The sequence below is a fragment of the Triticum urartu genome, chromosome 3A (genome assembly GCF_056163025.1).
Source record: "Triticum urartu cultivar PI428250 chromosome 3A, HENAU_Tu73, whole genome shotgun sequence".
NCBI lineage: Eukaryota > Viridiplantae > Streptophyta > Magnoliopsida > Poales > Poaceae > Triticum > Triticum urartu.
The window spans coordinates 351,789,843-351,813,403 of NC_141875.1; the positions used below are offsets into that span (position 1 = coordinate 351,789,843).

A 23,561-nucleotide genomic window follows, 5' to 3' on the forward strand; every position below is an offset into this window, starting at 1 on the left:
GTTAGTCCCAAAAATAGTATAAAAAGTTGCAAAAAGTATATATAAAAGTTGTAGAATATTGGCATGGAACAATAAAAAATTATAGATACGAATGAGACGTATCAGCGCTCGGTCATCCGGGCGTTGTAGAGTGTCAGACGTCTAGTGTCTTCCGGTCGTCCGGCCGCTGTAGACTCCGCAGCTCCGTCTTCTTCCGTTTTCGCTTCCACGCTTTCCTCGCGGATGGTGTAGTTGTACACTTACGCTCGCACTCCTTCTCGATGTCCATAGCGTTCCAATATGCACACGAGTGAAGTGTCAAGTAGTATACCATCCTCAAAGGAATCAAGTAAGCACGTGCAAAAGAGATGATTCATAGAATACTTTTTATATATGTGAAGTAGATGTCGCACGAATCACTTGTCAAACAAGCTCTTGACATGATATGTTCATAGGATACTCCGCGTCATCTTTCTTACAAGTGAGAGCGGCAACACAGCACTGCAAACGAGGGCCTCTGTACTATATGTGTTCACTATTGTGCGTGTATGTTTCACAAAGACCTGGGATAGGGGTGCACGGGCCGACAATTGCCGAGGCAGCTCGGCCGAAAGATCCCACGATGGCAGCCAAACAGCAGTGTGATTGGCCAAAGGCTTATTTGCCACAGCCAACCAAGTTTGTTTTTTTTTTTTTTTGAAGAAAGCCATCATGGCAATTTTTATTGATCTAGAATCACAGTTACATCATCAGCTAGAACAGCACGAGTAAAATCTGGCTCCCAAGAACGGTTCCCCTCACTGATCTAGCCAAATTATGGGCTGCTCTATTTGCCACGCCCGACCAAGTTTGTTAACAACAACGGAGTGACATCTTTAGTTTGCAGATCACGTTTGCCAAATTTCTGAACCCCAGATGCCGTTACCTCTTTTTCTTTTACTTTACAAAATGCCAAATCACCGCTTTGGTCGGTGCAGCTAGTGGTGTCAGCCGGACGGCCACCTATGTGCCGATTCATCTCTTGATTCTCTTCTGCCGACTCCTGATGCAAATCGTGTGCATGAGGCAAAGGCCGAAGGGACAATGCAGCAATGCGTTATGAGACTTTTGCCCAGATGTTTGCAAGCACGATTTTAGTCTTGTTAATAGGAAAAACCATGGCCATGAGAAGAAGAAAAGGATGCAAATGGTGCTGATGTAAAAAAAAATGGCAAAGCATATATGAAACGGTGCATCTATTATTTTGCCATCCTGGGTACACAAAGCACATGCAATCGATCTCGACAAAACTGAATCTGGCATAAGCGTTCTACCATTTGAATCAACTGGGAGGTGCCAGTAGTAATCAGCGGCTGTTACACGCACGCATGTGGCAGTAAACCAATGTTGTTACAATCTTACACACACGCAGCAACGAATCAGTTAGCTACCGATTTCTGTATACCTTCTTCCGTGATGAAGAATCACCGCACCAACAACCAGATTTGCTGGCTGATGGTGAGATGGTAACAAACATCTACCAATTTGGCTCTTAACTTAAATGTGCTGTGCACTACGATCTCAATGCACCCCGTGAGTATCTCCACAAACTGGCTGCTAAGACCAGTGCACCAGCCATGCCAGCCAAAATCTGCAGAGTGGGCGAGAATTATCAAAATGATCGCATTTTGGGTGAAAAATTTAACTGAGAGAATTGCATGCCATGGTAAATACAATATCTAACCTTGGCATCTCTGCTAAATCCACCAGAACTCCAACTAACCACCGATATCAACGAATTCCAACGAGATGACTTGGGCATAAGGATTACTACCGTGTACTGTTTTTTACATGGGAAAGATATCACCCTTCGCAAGGCCATTTGCATGGCCTGTGGTGTCAAAGCTTCTCTAACTTTTACACGTCCCTCATCTTGAACCTGCGCAAAACAGAAAGTAAGCACTCAACAACACGTCATTTCAAATATACAATTTAAACTAGAGGAAAGTAAGGCTGAAAAATATATGTTCTGGTGATGATCGGTAATATCTGTAAAATATGAAGGCACGTCCCTCTGCTGATAATATGTTTTGTAAGCCAGCAAATAACAGGAGAAACATGAACTCAATAACAGATAGAAAGCTTCACACTACCATGAAGGTGGATCCAACATCTCCTGAATAAATCCTTGATTGATAGCTCCGCAGAATTCGATCCAACCAGTAATAATTTTCCTGCAGTTTCACAAGAAAAAAACTGTAAATATAAAGTGCCAAACCATATCAGCATTAATATTTACATAAAGAAAACTCCCACTAAACCTGCAATCCGTTTTCATGCACTCTTTGTTCAATTTCTAGGATGGTCGTAAATATTAAAATGCCAAACCATATCAGGATTATAAGTACATAAAGAAAACTTCAACTAAACCTGCAATCCGTTTTCATGGGCTCTTTGTTCAATTTCTAGGATGGTACATACATCTTCTTCAGAAGGGCCTTCTGTCTGTAGATATGATATCTCTTCCAGAACAAAATCAACCTGAAAAAATTCTGAGTGTCAACTCCGAACTGAAGCCTCTTATAACAAGACTACATAATTTTAACCAGAAAGTCAATAAATCATACGAGCCTAGATGACATGTCTGGATCGCATGAGAAATTCACACTTATGTCTCCACGAACATCTCCACTTCTAGAAGGTTTGTTGCCACCTAAGAAGACACCTACATTAACTGAGTAGACCTGCAAAATGAAAAATATATTATACATACTAAACTCTAAATGCTGCAGTCCATGTTGGAAGGGAATAATCAATCCAGATGGTCTTTGCTTGCCCAGGATATTTTACCTGTCCATATTTGAAGCGGAGTACTTGCATGATTTTTGTTTCAAGAAGTTTACTTAGAAATCCAACATAGTGAATATCCTCCGTCTTCGCATAGAGCAGAATATAGTGTAAGATCGAGGTTAGGTTTTGAAACAAACTATTACAGTATTATATTATTTCAAGGGCTGCATACCATCATTGTGCTCTTTAGAACCACTGGAAACCCTAGTTGGACGAAGCACTGAGCTTCAACCATAGGGCTGCGGACAACTTCTCTGCAAAACAAAAAAAAAACAGTTCAGGGTAAGATTACTAGTGTTTGGCAGGATAATTTCTGGAAAAGGAAAAAAGAAACTGTGTGGTTGCTACACCCTGCACGTGTGCAACTGATATAATTAGTGCAAGGAAAAAAAAACAGCAGCAAACCTAATTATGGTTTCCGGAAACTTGAAGGGCAATCCCTTTAGATCCTCACGACTAAGTGGCTGAACTGTATCCTGTACCTTCGGTATCCCACCCTACAAAAAAAGAAGAGTCCATCAGCATTACAAGGGTTTGGCATCTACTTTGTAACAATCAGAAGAGGAACAGAACATACCAGGTACTCCAATATCAGTGGGATTGAGATGTCTGGGTCTATGTTTCCAACTACTACAACGGTAAAAGCTGATGGATCCTTGAAGCAACTGTTGAAATATTCACATGCTCTGATTGGATTCACTTTCTTCAAATCACTTATTCTAATTGGCTGCATAATGGAGCTTGTAAATTTAAATTTAAATAAAGAGATAATAGGAAGAAAGCATTGGGAACTTATCAGTGTTCAGCTTATTCAGGTGTACCTTAAAGAAGTAGGAGTTCCCATAATTTATTTCCCGTGAACGATTTGCAAATGCAGTGTAAGGATCTCTTTCCTGAGCATAGATAGCTTCCTCCGCCATTTGCATGACTATTTTTACTTCTTCCTCCCTTGGCTCCACCTTTGTTGTAAATAGTTGGTAGACAAGCTGTATTTCAGAAGGCAGTCAAGGATAAGCATAGACCCACTTTTCACAGATACAAGTGATATGATTGCTATGTGTATAGTGCCGTCAGCATGTTCCTGTAAATTAGAACACACTTTATGCTCAATTAAGAATGCTTGAAGATAGGCAAACCTGTAAACCAGTCTCAAGATCTGAAGGTGAACAATCGCCAGAAAATGATCTCATGTACGCCCCAACTTTTGTACCAACTTCAGCTCTCTTGCCAGCAAGCATGTCCATCAAGACAGAAGGTCTGTAGCCAAAAATACCAATTTCTCCTGCTATTGTCGAGCCCATTGTGCATGAAGTATATTCATCTTCAGATAATTCGGACAGACCACCATAGGCAAACCCAGTAAAAACAACCTTCATATAGTTCAACATATAAAAAGAATGAAACATGTCCTTATCACAAAGTAACCAAAGGTAAATGACAACTGCAACAACAACAACAACAACAACAACAACAACAACGACAACAACGACAACAACAACAACAACAAAGCCTTTAGTCCCAGACAAGTTCGGGTAGGCTAGAGCTGAAACCCATACGGTCTAGAAACCAACTCATGGTTCTGGCATGTAGATAGCTAACTTCCACACACCCCTGTCCATGGCTAGTTCTTTGGTGTTATTTCAGTCCTTCAGATCTCTGTTTACGGACTCCTCCCATGTCAAGTTTGGTCCGCCCCGACCGCTCTTGACATTATCAGCACGCTTTAGCCGTCCGCTATGCACTTCTGGAGGCCTGCGCTAAACATGCCCAAACCATCTCAGACGATGTTGAACCAGCTTCTCTTTAATTGGTGCTGCCCCAACTCTATCCCATATATCATCATTCCGGACGGGTCCTTTCTTGTGTGGCCACACATCCATCTCAACATGCGCATCTCCGCTACACCCAACTGTTGAACATGTCGCCTTTTAGTCGGCCAACACTCAACGCCATATAACATTGCGGGTCGAATCGCCGTCCTATAGAACCTGCCTTTTAGCTGTTGTGGCACTCTCTTGTCACAAAGACTGCCAGAAGCTTGGCGCCACTTCATCCATCCAGCTTGCTCTCACATCTTCATTGATATCACTATCCTTCTACAACATTGACCCCAAATATCGAAAGGCGTCATTCGAGGTACCACCTGCCCAACAAGGCTAACCTCCTCCCCATGCCTAGTAGTACTGAAATCACACCTCATGTAATAAAACCTTTTGATTCCAAGATTTGTCTCCTAACTTTCTATTAACCCCCGTCCTGACTATCATCGACTAGCATCACATCATCCGCAAATAGCATACACCATGTATGATAATGTTGTGACAAGTGTTCGAACAAGGGATGGCGACACTGATGACTTCTCATTTAAAATAGGACTGCACCAAGGGTCAGCCTTGAACACTTATCTTTTTTGCTTTGGTGATGGGTGAGGTCACAATGGATGTATAAGGAGATGTCCCATGTCCTTGATGAGGGTAATGTACTTTGTTGGGACTTTGTATTTCTCCAAGGCCCACCAGATGACATTCTGCGATATCTTATCGTAGGCCTTCTCTAAGTCAATGAACACCATATGCAGGCCCTTCTTTTGCTCCCTATATCTCTCCATAAGTTGTCGTACCAAGAAAATGGCCTCCATGGTCGACCTCCCAGACATGAAACCAAACTGATTTTTGGTCACGCTTGTCATTCTTCTTAAGCGGTGCTCAAATACTCTCTCCCATAGCTTCATTGTATGGCTCATCAGCTTAATTCCACAGTGATTAGTACAACTTTGAACATCCCCCTTGTTCTTGAAGATTAGTACTAATATACTCCGCCTCCATTCTTCTGGCGTCTTGTTTGCCTGAAAAATGAGGTTGAAAAGCTTAGTTAGCCATACTATCATTATGTCTCCGAGGCCTCTCCACACCTCAATGGGGATACAATCAGGGCTCAACGCCTTGCCACCTTTCATCCTTTTTAAAGCCTCACTGACCTCGGACTCCTAGATTCGCCGCACAAAACGTCTGCTGGTATCATCAAAGAAGTCGTCCAGTTCAATGGTAGAGCTCTCATTCTCACCATTGAACAGCTTGCCGAAGTACTCCCATCATCTATGCTTAATCTCCTCGTCCTTCCCCAGAAGCTAATTTTGCTTCGTCCTTGATGCATTTGACTTGGTCAACATCTCTTGTCTTCCTCGCTTGGATCTTGGCCATCTTATAGATGCTCCTTTCGCCTTCCTTCATGTCTAAGCGCCAGTAGAGGTCCTCATACGCCCGACCCCTTGCTTCACTCAAAGCTCGCTTTGCGGCCTTGCCACCATTCATCCTTTTTAAAGCCTCCCTGACCTCGAACTCCTAGATTCGCCGCACAAAACATCTGCTGGTATCATCAAAAGGAGTCGTCCAGTTCAATGGTAGAGCTCTCATTCTCACCATTGAACAGCTTGTCGAAGTACCCCGTCATCTATGCTTAATCTCCTCGTCCTTCCCCAGAAGCAAATTTGCTTCATCCTTGATGCATTTGACTTGGTCGGACATCTCTTGTCTTCCTCGCTTGGATCTTGGCCATCTCATAGATGTTCCTTCCGCCTTCCTTGGTGTCTAAGCGCCAGTAGAGGTCCTCGTACGCCCGACCCCTTGCTTCACTCAAAGCTCGCTTTGCGGCCTTCTTTGCCACCTTGTACTTCTCTATGTTGTCTGCACTCCTACCCAAATGCAAGTGTCTGAAACAATCTTTCTTCTCCTTAATAGCCTTCTGGGCATCATCGTTCCACCAGGTATCTTTAGCTTCACTTCTACTTTCCCTGGTCATCCCAAACTCCTCTGAAGCTACCTTATGAATGCAAGTCGCCATCTTCATCCACATATTGTCTGCATCACCTCCTTCGTCCCAAGGGCCCTCCTTAATGACCCTCTCCTAGGAAGTATGAGTTGCCTCCCTCTTGAGCTTCCACCACTTCGTTCTAGCGACTTTGGCGCGCTTCTACCGCTGGACACGAATCCGAATGCGGAAGTCAACCACCACAAGCTTATATTGAGAGGGACGACACTCTCTCCAGGTATCACCTAACAATCTAGGCAAGCACGGATGTCTTCTCTTCTCGAGAGGACGAAATCAATCTGGCTAGAGTATTGACCACTACTAAAAGTCACTAGATGTGATTCTCCCTTTTTAAAGAGGGTGTTAGCTATGATCATGACCTGGGCTAGAGTGAAGCTCGAGACATCTTCTCCTTGATTCCTGATGCCATATAGCCATAGCCAAAGCCCCCATGCACCCCTTCAAAACCTGTATTAGATGTACCCATGTGGCCATTGAGGTCTCCTCCTATGAAGAGCTTCTCACCAATAGGTACACTCTTAACCATGTCCTCCAGACCTTCCCAGAACTCCCTCTTGGTGTTCTCATTATGGCCTACTTGCAGGGCATACGCGCTAATAACATTGAGAACTAAGTCCCAAACTACCAGCTTGACTAGAATAATCCGGTCCCATGCACCATGAAAAAAAAACTATTGACTCAAGCTTCCAATTGATAGCAATCACTAAATTAACTTTCTGAGTGCATGGTTAGTTCATCAAGGCCAAATGATTAAAGAGAGACAGAAAAACCAAAGGTCACCAATGTCTTGTTTCTACTATACTACCCAGTATACATGAGATTGGGCAATACCTTCATGTCTGGCTGGCGATCGAGCACATCACGCTCTCGAACGCCCCTGACCAGCTAGTTTGGAGATGGACGGCCTTCGGTACTTAGGGCCTGTTCGTTAGCCCTCCACGGCCACCAACTCCTCAACTCCATCGTCAGGATCCTCTCGCCAGCTTCTCCCGAGCGAGCCGGGAGCGGGCGAAATGTTCAGGGACACGGCTTCTCGCTCGTTCCAGGAGTCAGTCCGAAGCCCATGAAATTGTCCCAATCTGGCCCATTCAACTCGAAATTTGTAGCAGGCTCATAGCCCAATTCGTTGTCGGTTCCATTTTCTTCGCGGTGGGATTGGTCGGTCGTGGGGGTCGTGGGATTAGAAGCTCAAACCGGTACGCTCAGACTCACTTCGTGGTGGCAGCATCATGTAATTTTGATCAACTCCCGCTTCTTCAGATCCTGGGAGCTGGGAATTGCTCGCTCCTCAACTCCACATAAAATACACTACCGTGATAGCCAGCTTCTCTCCTCCATAACCATGATTTGGAGCGTTCGGCTCAGCTCCAGACTTGAGTCGTGGAGTTGAGGAGCCGGAGGGCTCCCGAACACGCCCTTACACTACTAGCTCCTGCTACCTAACCACCTTCCAGGGATCCACAATTTCCTTCTCTTGGAAGCTCGTCTGGAAGAATTGGGCGCCACCGCGGGTGAAGTTCTTCCATTGGTTGGCAGACCAGGATAGGTGTTGGACGGCTGATCGCTTGGCTAGGCGTGGTCTCCTCCAGGCAGACTTGGCACGAAATCCTCTCCTGGCTACGGATGACCACCGCAAGACCAAGCCACGAACATTCGCTCATGGACCGGTGGCTGCACGCCAGGCAAAACACGCTGACACCGATGCGCAAAGGCCTAGCCTCCATTGCCCTCCTGGCGTCGTGGATAATCTGGAAGCAACGCAATTGCATCTTCGACGGCGCCCAGCCCTTGGTTCACGTGCTGGTCTCCAGGATCAAGGATGAAGCCCAGCAGTGGGCACGAGCTGGTGCCCGCGGCCTTCGCGCTGTCCTGCCGTCCACCTGGGATGTCACTAGTTTCACTGATCCTCATTTGTACTTGACCTCCTAGGAGGATTGTATCCAAACTCTACTTTTTCCATGCAATGAAACACAAAGGTCCTTTGTGTTTTCTCGAAAAAAAATAACTATAGTACCCAGTACTGGAGTTCATGCGCTTGCCTGGTAATCAATAACAATTACTCTTACTATTTTGTCCAAAACTAAACTGAATGCTGAATTATATATCTTACTAGCACATATGCCCGTGCGTTGCAACGGGAGATATAGTGACGTATCCACCGAAATATCCAGCAACATGTCCCAAGAACATCTAAATGATGCCACCCAGCAACGGCAAGAAGGCGTGCACCAAGGTCTAGTAATACTTCATAGCAATTGTACGGGCATGGCCAATTCACGCGAATTCAGGTGGGTGAGATTAGTTAGTGTGGGCCCCACAGTTGAATTAGGGGGGTGATTAGTTAGTGTGGGCCCACCCTTGAATTCACCGGGGAGAGAAATTAATTAGGGTGAGGAGAGATTTACGTGGCTTCGTCCCCAGATGCGTTGCGGAGCGTTACAACGCTCGCAGGTGAGTAAGTCTTTTCCCAATTGTACATTAAGAAGCATGCTATATATACAATGCTTTTGATATGATTTTTATACGACGATTCTGATCTTAAAAGGCCCCCTAATTTTTAAATCTTAAAGGCATTATTTGTAATCTGTCGTGAAAGAAAATCTCACTAAGCATTAGAAATAATGAATTATAATTCCTTCGCATTTGAACAAACAATCCCTACACATACAATACTTTTGGTACAACAATTCTGACCCTAAAGGACCCCCTAATTTTCAAATTTTAAAGGCATTATTTGTAAATTGAAGCAATTTTAAAATCTCATCAACTTTGTGTTAATTGCATGCCATGTCTGGGTAATTGCTTTGTGTCATATCATACACCTTTCTTTCTTTCTTGTTAAACTCTTCTTCCTTATTTATGCATACTGATCATGCCCTCGTATTATAATTTCTTTGCAACATATTATTATCTCCTTCCTTATTTATGCCCAAGGATCACAACGCTGGTATTATATGGTCATTATCCTCTCCTTTTTCTTTTTCGAAATTCTCTTTCCATATATATATATATATATATATATATACATATATACCCTCTAATCACGCCACTCTTTTTCCTTATTGATGCCCACTGATCACACGCCACACATCTCATGAAATCTAAGCCATATATGTCAGCCACCTTTGTTTCCTTATTCTCAAAGGTGTTTTCCTCACAAACAGGGCCCATTATTACTAATTAATTCTCCAGGCTGCTTATTGATGTTGAATCGGAAACATATATAAATCGGTAGAACGGCTTGTAAAGCAGCAAGGTGGTACTAATTTATAAACAAACAAACGTTTTGTTTTGTATCCTGATGCTTTAGCTGTGTTGGTTGCAGCTTTGGGCCTCGACGTGCAACATTGTGAGTTCGATTCCATGTAAAGACGTTTATTTTCTGCATAATCTCGGTTGCATGTCATATTTTTTGCATGGGCCGATTTCGGGTCAAGGCCCAGTAAGGTGATTTAGCTCAGCCTGGCAAAGTTGTATCAAGGATGAAGAGTACGAGCAGGAGCAGCGTGACGGACGAAATTGTCGTGGTTCCCCAAATTAGTACCACCTCGCATATATGTTTTAAATTCAAATTGAAAACGTAAATTCACAGGAAGAAAGCGTATTGTGACGGTGAACCCACGGAGTCAATCCATGCTTTATTATTAGGGAAAGATAAGTATGATACGTCATTTATTTCTTTTATCATGTAGCAAAACACAAAACAGCAAATATGCTACTAAGTGTTGTACTGTCTCGAGATCTTCAAACTAAAAGTAGCAGCTTTCAACTGTTATCCATGACTCACAAAATGGATGTGCCATAGGTAGGTCCCCACAATGCACAAAGTTAGTACTTTTGCAGTAATAATTGCTCATAGGAAGAACTGTTATCTATGAATCTCTTGTCTTCCAGCCGTAGGTGCGGTGCTGACAGAATCATTGAAAGCTACATTTTCATATCACTCATTAGAGAACATATGTCAATGTTTTACCACTGAAAAGGAAAAATGTCAATACAGAACTTCTAAAAGTTTGGCAAATGAATTCAAGCTGGCAAGACAGCACCGCCTCAAAACATCCAAGGACAGAAATTTATCCTCGATCGCCATAACCCTATTATATTTAGAAGTTAGACCCTATCTTCATTCTAATTATACCATATATGTGGTTTATCCTAATAAACTTGCAATAAAACCTGATATGGAGAGGTATGCAGATCTGTGGTATATGTGCCCAAGTACTGCTGGCCCATAAAGGCCCAGGCCCATGTGTGTGCTGACCTATAGGAGGAGGAGCACGACGCTGTCTGGACAACAGCACCACAACAACACATATCGAACAGGTTAGGCATCCCTCCTCTGCTCCACATGGTATCAGAGAGAGGGGCATAGGCGGAGGCGACGGCGACGGCGATGGCTGGGTATGGCAGGGCGGCGTGGCTGCATGCGAGCTGGATACGGGGCGCATCTCCGGCAGGCGAGGCGCGGCGGCTTTGGCTGCACGTGGTGTGCGTTCGCCGGGATAGAGATTGAGAGAATGCTGCTGCTGTGTGGCATGTGCTACTGCTGTGTGGTACTTGCTGCTGCGTACGTGCTGATTTTAGAGTAGGGGGGCACAAAATAGTGGAGAAGAAGAGATTGCGTATGACTGGAGCTGCTGCTGCTGCTGCGAGCTGCTTCTGCTGATTGGAGAGGAAGGAGGTGGAAGAAGAGGTGGTGCTGGAGGTGCCGACGAGCTGCTGCTATCTTGGGAGTGTAAAGTAGGAGCTGGTGGTGCCTGTGTTGTGCTGCTTCTGCTGGAGGTGTTGCTGCTGCGTGTGGCTATTCAAGGAGGAAGGCTAACTGCTGCGTGTGGCTGCCTGGGAAGATCGTAGATGATGTGCTTGTGGATATGTTCAACGACTTGGCAGAGACCAGGGTCATGGATTCACTGCAGCCGGATGATGGGTGTTTGTGCGACACAGAGGAAGGAGGAAGGCATGTAGGAGATGAAGGAGAAGACCATGACCGGAAGAGGACGCATGTGTTGGGCAGGTGTGAGCTGCGTGAGGCAGAGAAGGCGACGGTGAATGGTGTTGGTTTGCTGTGGACATGTGCAGCAAGTATGTGGCGGCAGGCGTGTGCTTTGCTGCTTTCCCCCGGCGAAGAGATGCATGAAGTAGAGAATACGGGTGAGACCGAACAGCATGATAGCCATGAGGATACAAGTCTTCCAAGTTTGGCTCATTTTATCTATACAAATGAGGCCAACACTGAAAAGGCCACAATTGCTGCTCACATAACTGATCCGGAGTGGGTATTAGAGTCTGGTGCATCTCAACATGTTGCAGGTGACTTCAGGGAATTTGAGTCATATGATCAGCACATTCCCTCTCCATGTAACAGTATATGTACTGCTGACGGGAAATTGCGGCATATTAAGGGCATTGGGACAGTTCAATGTACCCCTACTATTAAGCTATCTTCGGCCCTACATGTGCCAGCTTTCCAGGTCAATCTGGTGTCTCTGAGTGCTCTAATCAACCATGTGGACTGTAGGATAACACTGACAGAGGAATGTGCTTGATTCAGGACAGAGCCGACTGGAATGAGAATTGGGACTGGAATAAGGCATAGGGGACTATGGAGGTACATGGACTGTGAGGGGCTTGGTCAGATGGGCAGCTCAGTGTTTGCGGCGATTGTGGAAGAAAGAGTCATCGATGATGAAACATCACTGCAGAATGGGGCATGTATCCTTTGCTAAATGTACAAGTTGTTTCCTGCTGTAATGAATGTAGTAGATAAGAACAAGCTAAAATGTGATGCGTGTGAGTTTGCAGAACACACGAGGACATCTTATGTGAGCAAGGGACTTAGAAGTATATCTCCATTCATGCTTGTTCACTCGAATGGATGGACAAGCCATGTGGTGTCAGTTAGTGGTGCAAGGTATTTTGTGACCTTTATTGTCATGGGTCTATTTGATGCATCACAAAGATGAAACTTTCCAATGCTTCAAGAATTTATATGCCTATGTGAAAAATCACTACAATGTTCAGGTACAATAAAGAACTGATAATGGCACTAAGTATGTGAACAAAGCGTTTGGGACTTTCTTATCAGAGCAAGAGTTTTGCGTCAAACCTCATGTCTGGACACTTCTCAGAATGGAGAATGGAGTGGCTGAAAGGAAGAACTGATACATTCTGGAGGTTGCTCGATCACTGATGCTTACTATGAATGTGCTGAAAGTCTAGTAATTGGATCCCTGACAAACCAACATATTCTTGTGGAGTGAAGTTGTGATGGCTGCAACATACCTGATCAATCGCACATCATCGAGAGTACTAGGTATAAAGTCACCTTCTGAGTTGCTTCTGGGAAAGAATGATTTTGTGGTTCCTACCAAGCTGTTCGGTTGTGTCTGCTTTGTCGGGGATCACAGGCCATCTGTGGGCAAATTAGATCCACGGGCCGTCAAGTGAATCTTCATCGGGTATTCTTATGGGCAGTGAGGCTACAAGTGTTGGAGTCCTTTTGAACGGAGGACCTTTCTGAGCATGGACGTCACCTTCACAGAACCCGACTGAAGCAGCACAAAGGTTGTGGAGGAGCAACTCCACCTTGCTGCTACAATGTGTACAGCACAAGTGTTGAAGGAACAACTTCAACGTGCTGCGCTAGATATCGCTCTAGAGTCGAATGTAGGCTGATAGGGCAGCAAGAGTTCAATCCAGAACTCCTAGGGCACAAGATCTACTCCAAGATCTTAGATAAGAACAACAAGTTCTATTATAGGTAGGGGTACATAGTCTGGGTATGAGGTGAGGACCTCTATTTATAGGGTTTTGGGAAGCCTTCACATACTTCTACTTATAGCTTGAATACTCTAGAAACATTATTTAAGGTTCACCATTCTACTCATAGTTACTCACAACTAGAAGACTCTAGAAAACAGTAGGTAGGATAAAGAAAAGAAAAGAAATACTAGACCACAACAAAGTATCTAGAAGTAGCCAAACAGATTTGACATATGATTATATTTTCATGTTCCTCATCATTCTCCCCTGGTTGTTTGGAACTCGCCCTCGAGTTATCTTCATAGAGCGCTTCTTCTGGATGGTAGAGAGTCAAGTCCGCAACATTGAAAGTGTTGGAGATACCCATATCGCTTGGAAGATCTATCACATAAGCATTATCATTTATCTTCCTCACGATAGAGAAGGGTCTATACCTTCGCTGCCTAAGTTTCCCTTTAACACCTAAAGGCAGCCTCTCTTTCGGAGGTAGACCATCACCTTATCACCAGCTTGGAATGATTTTGGCCTCCTTTTGCAATTAGCAAGTTGTTTATATTTCTGATTTTGTGCTTTCAAAGAACCGCGAATCTCTTCAAATAACTCGGTGTAATTATCAGCAAAGGACAATGCTGATTTTGAGTTTTCCCTTGATGGTAGCTTCATCAGGTCCACCACATGTGATGGAACTTTAGTGTAAACAATGGAAAAAGGGCTCCTTCCTATGGATCTATGCTTGGAGTTATTGTAGGAGAATTCTGCAAGAGATAAAGCCAAATCCCATTGTCCCTTTCTCCACAAATGCAACGGATCAGATTACCCAAAAACTTGTTCACCACTTCCGTTTGTCCATCTGTTTGTGGATGAGCAGTGCTAGAAAATTTCAATTCAGTGTTGAATGCATCCACAAAGTGAGCCAAAATGCAGCAAGAAACTTGCTATCACGGTCTGAAACAATGGACCTTGGAACTCCATGAAGTCTGACCACTTCTCGAAAGAATAGGTTCGCCACATGATGAGCATCCGTTGTCTTGCGGCATGGGATGAAATGAGCCATCTTAGAGAATCTATCCACGACCACAAGTACAGCATCACTTCATCGCCTTGTTCTTGGCAAGCCCAAGACGAAGTCCATAGAAATGTCCTCCCATGGAGCAACAAGAACAGGCAAAGGCATGTATAACCCTGTGTTCTGGACTTGGCCTGTGCAGGTCTGACATACGGGGCACCGTTGAACGAACTTTCCAGCATCTCTCTTTAGTTGTGGCCAAAAGTAGCGAGCTTCCAGGTTAGCGATAGTCTTGTCCCGTCCAACATGGCCACTAAGATCACTTGAATGGAGCTCTCTAACCAGCTTGTCACGTAGAGAACTTCTTGGAATGCACAAACGATCATTTTTGAAGAGATCAATCTTGCATCAAATAGTCATCACCTAATGGTTGGCCCCTTGCGTGCTTTACCCAAACATGACCAAAGTCTTCGTCACCCTCATACAACTCCTTTATTTGATCCATGCCCGGAAGTTCAGCTCAAGAGGCATGCACGACGACTCAAAGCATCGGCCACTCTGTTAGTTATTCCAGATTTATGCACGATGAGATAGTTAAACCTCTCCAGATATGCTGCCCATCTTACTAGCATGCGGTCAACATGCTTTTGATTTCTAAAATGCTTCAAGGATTGATGGTCGCTATAAACAATGAACTCTTTGGGCAGCAAATAGACTTCCCAAGTTTTCAACGCTCTGAAAACGGCGTATAATTCTTGTTGATAGGTACTCCATTTCTGTCTAGCTTCACTTAACTCCTCACTAAAGAAAGCAATGGGCTTCCTTTCTTGAGATAGGACAGCCCCAATGCCTACTCCACTTGCATCACACTCCAACTCAAAAGTCTTGTTGAAATCAGGTAGTACCAAGACAGGAGCTTGTGATAGCTTTTGTTTAATCTCATTGGAACTAGCTTCAGCTGCTTCTGTCCATTGGAACTTTCCTTTCTTCAAACACTCGGTAATTGGTGCCATGATAGTGCTGAAATTCTTCACAAATCGCCTATAGAAAGTTGCAAGGCCATGAAAGCTTCTTACCTCAGAAATGGTCTTAGGAGTTGGCCATTCTCGGATTGCTTCAACCTTGGAATCATCAACACGAATGCCGTCACATGTTATGACAAATCCTAGGAAAAGAAGTTGTGTTTGTAGGAAAACACATTTCTTCAAGTTGACGTAGAGCTCATTTTCCCTTAGTACTTCTAGCACCTTTCGAATATGATCAAAGTGTTCATCCTCATCCTTGCTATAGATCAAGATGTCATCGAAATAGACCACAACAAAGTGGAATAAAAAGGGTCTAAGGACTTGATTCATTAAGTGCATAAAGGTACTTGGTGCATTTGAGAGTCCAAATGGCATGACTAGCCATTCAAACAACCCTTCCTTTGTCTTGAAGGCGGTCTTCCATTCATCCCCGGGTCTTATACGGATTTGATGATATCCACTTCTTAAATCTAGCTTTGTGAACACTCTTGCTCCACTAAGCTGATCCAACATATCATCCAAACGGAGAATAAGGAATCTATACCTTACGGTGATCTTGTTAACGGCTCTATTGTCTGGACACATGCGCCAAGATCCATCTTTCTTTGGCATGAGTAGGGCTGGTACAGCACATGGGCTAATACTTTCTCGAATGTGCCCCTTTTGCAACAATTCCTCCACTTTCTCCTTCAATATATCATGCTCCTTTGGGCTCATTCGATAGTGTGGAAGATTAGGAAGACTTGCTCCCGGAATTAAGTCAATTCTATGTTGAATTCCTCTCATCGGTGGCAAGCCATGTGGCTCCCCAAGTATGTTCTGAAATTCTGCCAATAAACCACGTACCTTTGCTGGAATTTCAACAGGCAGGTGCTCTTCTCCCTTTACAACAAGTGCAGCACACAAATCTGCCTCCTTCAAGTCTTCCATAAACTCATGAGAGGTATGGGAGATAGTTAACATAGTTTTCCCCTCCTCCTTAGAGGTATTACCTTCGGTTTTGTTTGGTAAGATAATGATCTTTCTTTTGTTTCAAATGAAAGAGTAAGAATTTTCCTTGCCCTTGTGTGTAGTATCCACATCAAATTGCCAAGGCCTCCCAAGAAGAACATGGCTGGCATCCATGTCAACCACATCCCACAACACATTTGAGCGATAATGCTTACCCAAAGAAAGTGGCAGGTTGCATTGTTTGGTGATCCTCATATTCACTCCTTTCTTGATCCATCCAATAGTGTAGGGATTCGGATGATCATGGATTTCAAGCTTTAAATGGTCCACCAACTTCTGGGAGATAAGATTCTCGCAGCTGCAACTATCAATCACTAGTTTGCATACCTTGCCATTCACCGTGCATTTGCTCTCAAATATTTTCTTCCGTTGTGTGTCATCGAGTTGTGGTGTGGAACATAGGAGATGCTGGATCACACATACCACCTCTTCGCCTTCTTCTTGACAAACCTCTTGTCCGTCTACATCTTCAGATTCGTATTCTTCCTCATCGTTTTCACCATCATGGATAGTCGTGTTAACAAATTTCCTTAGTGGGCAACCGCTGGATACGTGTCCCTCTTTACCACATTTATAGCACTTTGGGCCTTCATTTGCCTTACCCTTGCTTCTAGTTTGTTTCGGGATTGGCTGTTTTGTCTTTGGTGGAGTGGCCTTTTCTTCCACTCTATTAGGTTGGCTCCTAGATGAGCCTTCGGTATGAGGATATGGAGGATATGGAGCCTTAGTTGTCTTTCTCATCCTCACAAACCTCTCGGCCTTTAAGGCTAGAGTTTGTGCTTGATCAACGGACCAGATTGTTGCATCATCAATCGATCTTGAATAGCATCATTGAGACCATTGATGTACCTTGCAACTTGTTGCCCTTCAGTTTCAGCAAGGTTGCACCTCACTTGTAGCCTTAGAAACTCCTTCGTGTAGTCTGAAACAGTCCTATTTTCTTGAGCACAATTTTGAAATTGGATAAATAGGATCTGAGTCATAATCAGCGGGCAAAAATCTCCCTTTCAAGAGGCCTTTCATTTATCGCCAAGTTCTAACACGAGGTTCTCCTCTCAGCCTGCGCTCCTCTTGAACGCGATGCCACCATGCACCGGCTCCTCCTTTCAACTTGTATGCGACCAAAGGAACTCTACGATCTTCCGGAACCTCCATGGCCTCAAAGAAAGTCTCCACTTCATATAACCAATCCAGGCACCCTTCAATGTCAACATTTCCATTAAAACTTGGGATCTCAGCTCTCACCTTGTATGTACCTCTTGCATATGTAGGGTTGGGTGCTCTCCGATATGCGTAGAGATTTGGTTCTTCAAGGGCATCATCATATTCTTCACCTTCAGAAGCTTCAACATAAATTGGCCTTCTTGAAGCACGTTGAACAACATGTTGTGGCGGTCTTGCTCCAAGATTACCTCTCCTTCCTTGATGAACATCTTCCTCTTCTTTAGATGAATCTCCTTCATTGGTAGCAGGGGGGACACCCTTTCTTATCATCTCAACCAGCTGGTCAAATCTCCTATTAAGATCTTCACGCAGCTCTTTGATTTGTTTCAGCAGCATCCAGCCTCTTCTCCAATTGCTCCATTGCTTGCTCCAACTTGCTCTCGAAGAGGACAGCAAGAACGATTATGGGTCAACGAGGCTCTGATACCACCTGAAGCAGCACAAAGGTTGTGGAGGAGCAACTCCACCTTGCTGCTACAATGTGTACAACACAAGTGTTGAAGGAACAGCTTCAACGTGCTGCGCTAGATATCACTCTAGAGGCGAATGTAGGTTCATAGGGCAGCAAGAGTTCAATCCAGAACTCCTAGGGCACAAGATCTACTCCAAGATCTTAGATAAGAACAACAAGTTCTATTATAAGTAGGGGTACATAGTCTGGGTACAAAGTAGAGGTGAGGACCTTTATTTATAGGGCTTTGGGAAGCCTTCACATACTTCTACTTATAGCTGGAATACTCAAGAAAATTATTTAAGGTTCACCATTCTACTCATAGTTACTCACAACTAGAAGACTCTAGAAAACAGCAGGTAGGATAAAGAAAAGAAAAGAAATACTAGACCACAATAGAAGTATCTAGAAGTAGCCAAACAGATTTGACATGTGATTATATTTTCATGTTCCTCATCACCAACCCATTTTATGGTGAGAAAATTGATCTTAGTGGATTATTTGAAAGTCTTGACCATACCCAATCTACTGTGATAGGTCAAGAGGGGGAGAGTGGTAGTTGCGGTGGTGCCAATTTAGTGTTGCGGCTGTTAGGAAAGCAACTTGTATTTCCAGGTGGCCATAGGCCAGTATATATACATGTACAGGTGTGGAATATATGCAAGAAACCCCTTATACAATAGGGTAAATACGAAAGGTTACATGGCTATATATATAACTCTAACACCCCCCTCAAACTCATGGTGGATTAACAACACTGAGTTTGGAGATATAGAAGCCATGCTACACTCTAGTCTGGGCCTTCGTCAGAAAATCCGCCAACTGTAACTCGAAAGGCACATACTGAAAAGCAATAACCTGATCCTGCACACCAGCACGCACATAGAGAGCATCAACACCAATATGCTTGGTGAGCTCATGCTTCACAGGATCGCGCGCAATGCTAATAGCACCTGTACTGTCAGACAAGAGCGGAGTAGGTGTAGTAACAGAAACACCAAAATCCTGAAGTAACCACCGTAACCAAGTCACATCTGCCGTCAAAAGAGCCATAGCTCGTAACTCAGCCTCTGCACTCGAACGGGAAACTGCAGTCTGTTTCTTCGTCTTTCAGGCAATGAGAGAACCAACAAGAAAAACACAATAAGCAGAAAGTGAACGGCGATCGGAGGGATCACTAGCCCACGTAGCATCCAAATAGGCCTGAAGTTGTAAAGAATTGGAGCGAGGAAAGAATAGACGGTGAGAGATCGTGCCCCAAAGATATCGGAGAACACGAAGGAGGTGACTATAGTGAACCGAAGTGGGAGCGGAGACAAACTGACTCAGAATATGAACCGGATAAGAGATATCCGGACGAGTGACAGCTAGGTAGACAAGACTCCTAACAAGATGACGATAACGCGTCAGGTCAAGCAAGGGGTCACCATCAGTATCACGGAGGTGAACATTGAGCTCCATGGGAATCTCAACAATGCGCTCATCAGTAAGAGCAGCACGAGCAAGAAGATCCTGTATATACTTTTTCTGGGATATAAAAAAGCCATCAGAGGTAGAAGAGACTTCAATCCCAAGAAAGTAGCGAAGAGGTCCAAGATCGGACATAAAAAATTGCTCACTAAGACGGGCCTTTACAAAGGCAATATACTCGGGGTCGTCGCCAGTGATGATCAGGTCATCAACATAGAGAAGAAGATGAGTCCGACCACGAGGAGAAAGGTGGACAAACAATGCTGGATCATGAGCATTCGCTGAAAAACCAGCGGCAGTCACCACAGAGGCAAAACGCTCAAACCAGGCGCGGGAGGCTTGCTTAAGGCCATAGAGAGAGCGACGAAGACGACATACCATGCCATCAGGAACAGAATACCCAGGTGGTGGCTGCATGTATACCTCCTCACGCAGCTCACCGTTAAGAAAGGCATTCTTAACATCAAGCTGAGATACAGACCAGTGGCGCGCAGAGGCCACGGCAAGAAGTGTGCGGATAGTGGTCATATAGGCCACAGGAGCAAATGTCTCATCATAATCACGACCATGCTCCTGCTGAAAACCACGAACCACAAGACGAGCTTTGTAACGCTCAAGAAAACCATCGGAGCAAGTCTTAACCTTGTAGACCCACTTACAAGTGATGGGACGGACACCTGGAGGAAGAGAAATAAGATCCCATGTACCAGTGCGTTCAAGAGCAGCAATCTCCTCTGCCATCGTAAACTGCCATTCAGGATGAACAACAGCCTCACGATAAGAAGTCGGCTCAAGAACAGCAGCACCCGCGGTTGAAAAACCAAGGCGATCAACAGGCGGAAGCGGACGAGGACGCAAGCCATAGGTAGGCTGAGACGAGAAGGACGACACGTCAGCAGATGCATCCACATTACGTGAACGACGAGTGTAATACTAAGGAAAAGATGGAAGAAAAGAGGAGGAATAGCCGAGGTAGAATCAAGAGGTGGAGACGAAGAAATCACTGAGGATGAAGGTGCAAAATCTGGTGACATGCGAGGTGAGGAAATCGTGGGAGATGGTGGCGGCAAATCGGCAAGAGGTGGAGAAGTAGAGTGAGCAGGACGGAGAGACAAGGGCTCAACTGGAGTGATAGGTGTGTCGGGAAAAGTGAGAAAAGAGATATCCTCCACAGAAAAGGTCGAGGAAGACGGACGCGGGTAGAAGGGACGAGACTCATCAAAAGTCACATCCTGAGAAATACGCATCCGACGACCGATAGGATCCCAACAACGATAGCCCTTATGCTCATCACTATAGCCTAAGAAAACACACTCAACAGACTGAGCGGTCAGTTTGGTGCGTTCGCGAGGGGCAAGAAGAACATAGCAAACACAACCAAACAAGCGAAGCGTCGAATAATCAGGATAACGGTCAAAAAAACGCTCGAAAGGAACACCACCCTGCAGAGCAGCGGAAGGCTGAAGGTTGATGAGATAGGTGGAGGTGAATATAGCCTCGGCCCAAAAATGAGGTGAAAGAGAAGCGGCGATCATCAACGCACGAGCCGTCTCAAGAAGGTGGCGATGCTTACGCTCAGCCACACCATTCTGGCATGAGCACCAGGACAAGAGAACTGAGAAAAAGTGCCCTGCTCAGCAAGAACACCACGCAACATCTTGGAAATATACTCGCCAGCGAATTCAGCACGGAACACACGAATAGGCGAAGAGAACTGAGTGTGAACCATAGCAGCAAAACGCTTATAGATGGAAAGAACCTCACTACGAGAAGTCATAAAATAAAGCCAAGTGTAACGAGAGAAATCATCTATGAAAATAATATAGTATCGATGGCCCCCTTTCGAAGCGAAGGGAGCCGGACCCCATACATCAGAATGGACTAAATCAAAAGGACGCTGAGACACCGACTCACTAGTAGGGTAAGGTAACTGAATCTGTTTTCCTAGTCTACAACCCTGACACTCTAAAGAGACATCTCCTGAGACAGACCCCAGAAGACCTCGACAAACTAATGACGACAAGCGAGACCCACAAAGATGACCAAGTCGATGATGCCACTGCTAGGAGCCGGTAGCTGAAGTGACAGAAGCGGATGGACTGGCAATAGTGGTGGCAGCGGAAGGAACATGAAGCCAGTCTAGCTCCCAAAGACCCTGAGAGTCACGGCGGCGAGGGCCAGCCCCAACCAAAGTGTGCGTTCGACGATCCTGAACAAAACAAGAGTCAACGTCAAGGATGACGCGACAACCAGAATCAGTAAGTTAACTGGCAGAAAAAAGATTAATGTTAAGTCGAGGAACATGAGCAACATCAGGAACAGAGTAAGAAGGTGTGGTAAGATTGCCTCGACTAGCAACAGAAAGAGGAGTACCATCAGCAGCGAGTACATGAACAGGAAAATCAAGCGATTTAAGATAGGACAAATTTAAAGAATGAGAAGGCTATTCCAACTTATGCTATGTCAGTTTTCAGGCTCTCCAAGCAGGTATGCAAAGGGATAATCTCTGCAATATCTCAATTCTGGTGGGGAGATGATGACCAACAAAAGCATATACACTGGTTTGCATGGTGGAAAATGTGCGTTCCAAAAAGACAAGGAGGTATGGGGTTCAAGGATTTGGGGAGTTTTAATTTGGCTATGCTAGCTAAACAATGTTGGAGACTACTTTGTGAGCCAAACTCCCTATGTGCCCAAGTGCTTCGTGCAAAATACTACCCATCAGGGGACCTTCTGAATTGTGAATTGAAGAAGGGAAGTTCCTATACTTGGCAAAGCTTGTGGGCAGGTATACAAACTTTTAAAAGAGGACATATTTGGCGAGTTGGAGATGGAAACAATATTGATATATGGGATGATTGTTGGATTCCGAGCAGTCCAAACAGGAAGATTTTGACTAGGAGAGGGAATATTGTATTCACAAAAGTTGGTGAACTGATTGATCACGAAGCTCGAGTTTGGGATGAAACACTAATCAGAGAGCTGTTTTGGGCGGTAGATGCGGAAAGGATTCTCAAAATACCCCTGGCTATAGGGATGATGGAAGATTTTGTGTCATGGAATCATAATAAGAATGGATTGTTCACAGTTAAATCAGCTTATTATTTTGAATGGGATCATCAGCATGGTCGGAAGTTACGGATCACAAGACCATATGATACTTCCTCATGTAATCCAGTATGGAAGGCCTTATGGGATTTAAAAACTCCGGCTAAGGTTAAGATCCATTGTTGGCGTGCTTTGTATGGCACAATCCCATGCTATGGCGTACTTGCAAATCGTCATATACAAAGCTGGAGCGAATGCCCTATCTGCTCAATTGATTGTGAAAGCATTGGCCATATGTTTTTTAAATGCCAAAGAGCGAAAGAAATCTGGTCTCACCTGGGTATGAATGGAATTGTTGAGGAGGCTTGTTTTGCGGAGGTGGATGGGATTGGCCCCCTTGAACGGCTACTGTTAGACACTAACAATGTGCCTATGATGGCAGGTATCCGGAGGTGTGATATTGTGGCTGTAGCCTCCTGGTACACATGGTGGGAACGGAGGAAGTTCACAAGAGGTGAGGCACTGCAAGCACCGGTCAGATCAGCTCAAGCCATCTCGCTGCTGGCTTTAAACTTTGCTCGAGTGAAGAAACTCAGAACTGCCAAAGTGATCAGACATGGCTGGACTAAACCATCAGAGGGATTTGTGAAATTAAATGTTGATGCTGCTTTTAATGAGGAAACAGGTACAGGGCAACAGGGGCAATTATTCATGATTATACAGGAGCTCCAATTGCCGGGGGTAGCTCATGTATGTCATTCATTGATACACCGGCGACCGCTGAAGCGTGTGCACTTCGTGATGGTTTGATCATTGCAGGTAATGTAGGATGCAACAAACTCCTAGTCGAAAGTGATTGTATGGAAGTAGTGAAGGTCATGCAAAATGGCGGCAATTCTCTAGGTGTGGCGGCAGCCATTTATGAAGA

At 44.6% G+C, this 23,561-nt stretch overlaps 1 protein-coding gene across 2 annotated transcripts in view; it reads right to left on the reverse strand.

The window, feature by feature from the left end:
• Nucleotides 1–1,199: 1,199 nt before the first annotated feature.
• Nucleotides 1,200–23,561, reverse strand: part of LOC125544017 (Insulinase (Peptidase family M16) protein) — a 30,088-nt gene continuing 7,726 nt past the window's right edge. The window contains exons 11-21 of one of the 2 annotated variants that reach the window (XM_048707539.2): nucleotides 3,945–4,178; nucleotides 3,630–3,794; nucleotides 3,386–3,535; nucleotides 3,214–3,305; nucleotides 2,981–3,062; nucleotides 2,809–2,892; nucleotides 2,586–2,702; nucleotides 2,389–2,499; nucleotides 2,112–2,192; nucleotides 1,703–1,897; nucleotides 1,200–1,609 (exon numbers count right to left, since the gene is read on the reverse strand). In XM_048707539.2, coding sequence (XP_048563496.2) covers nucleotides 1,532–1,609; nucleotides 1,703–1,897; nucleotides 2,112–2,192; nucleotides 2,389–2,499; nucleotides 2,586–2,702; nucleotides 2,809–2,892; nucleotides 2,981–3,062; nucleotides 3,214–3,305; nucleotides 3,386–3,535; nucleotides 3,630–3,794; nucleotides 3,945–4,178 — 1,389 coding nt within the window. In that variant the 3' untranslated portion in view covers nucleotides 1,200–1,531. Of the gene's footprint in view, nucleotides 1,610–1,702; nucleotides 1,898–2,111; nucleotides 2,193–2,388; nucleotides 2,500–2,585; nucleotides 2,703–2,808; nucleotides 2,893–2,980; nucleotides 3,063–3,213; nucleotides 3,306–3,385; nucleotides 3,536–3,629; nucleotides 3,795–3,944; nucleotides 4,179–23,561 lie in introns of those variants that run through there. The other variant, XM_087547062.1, reaches the window with a different exon arrangement.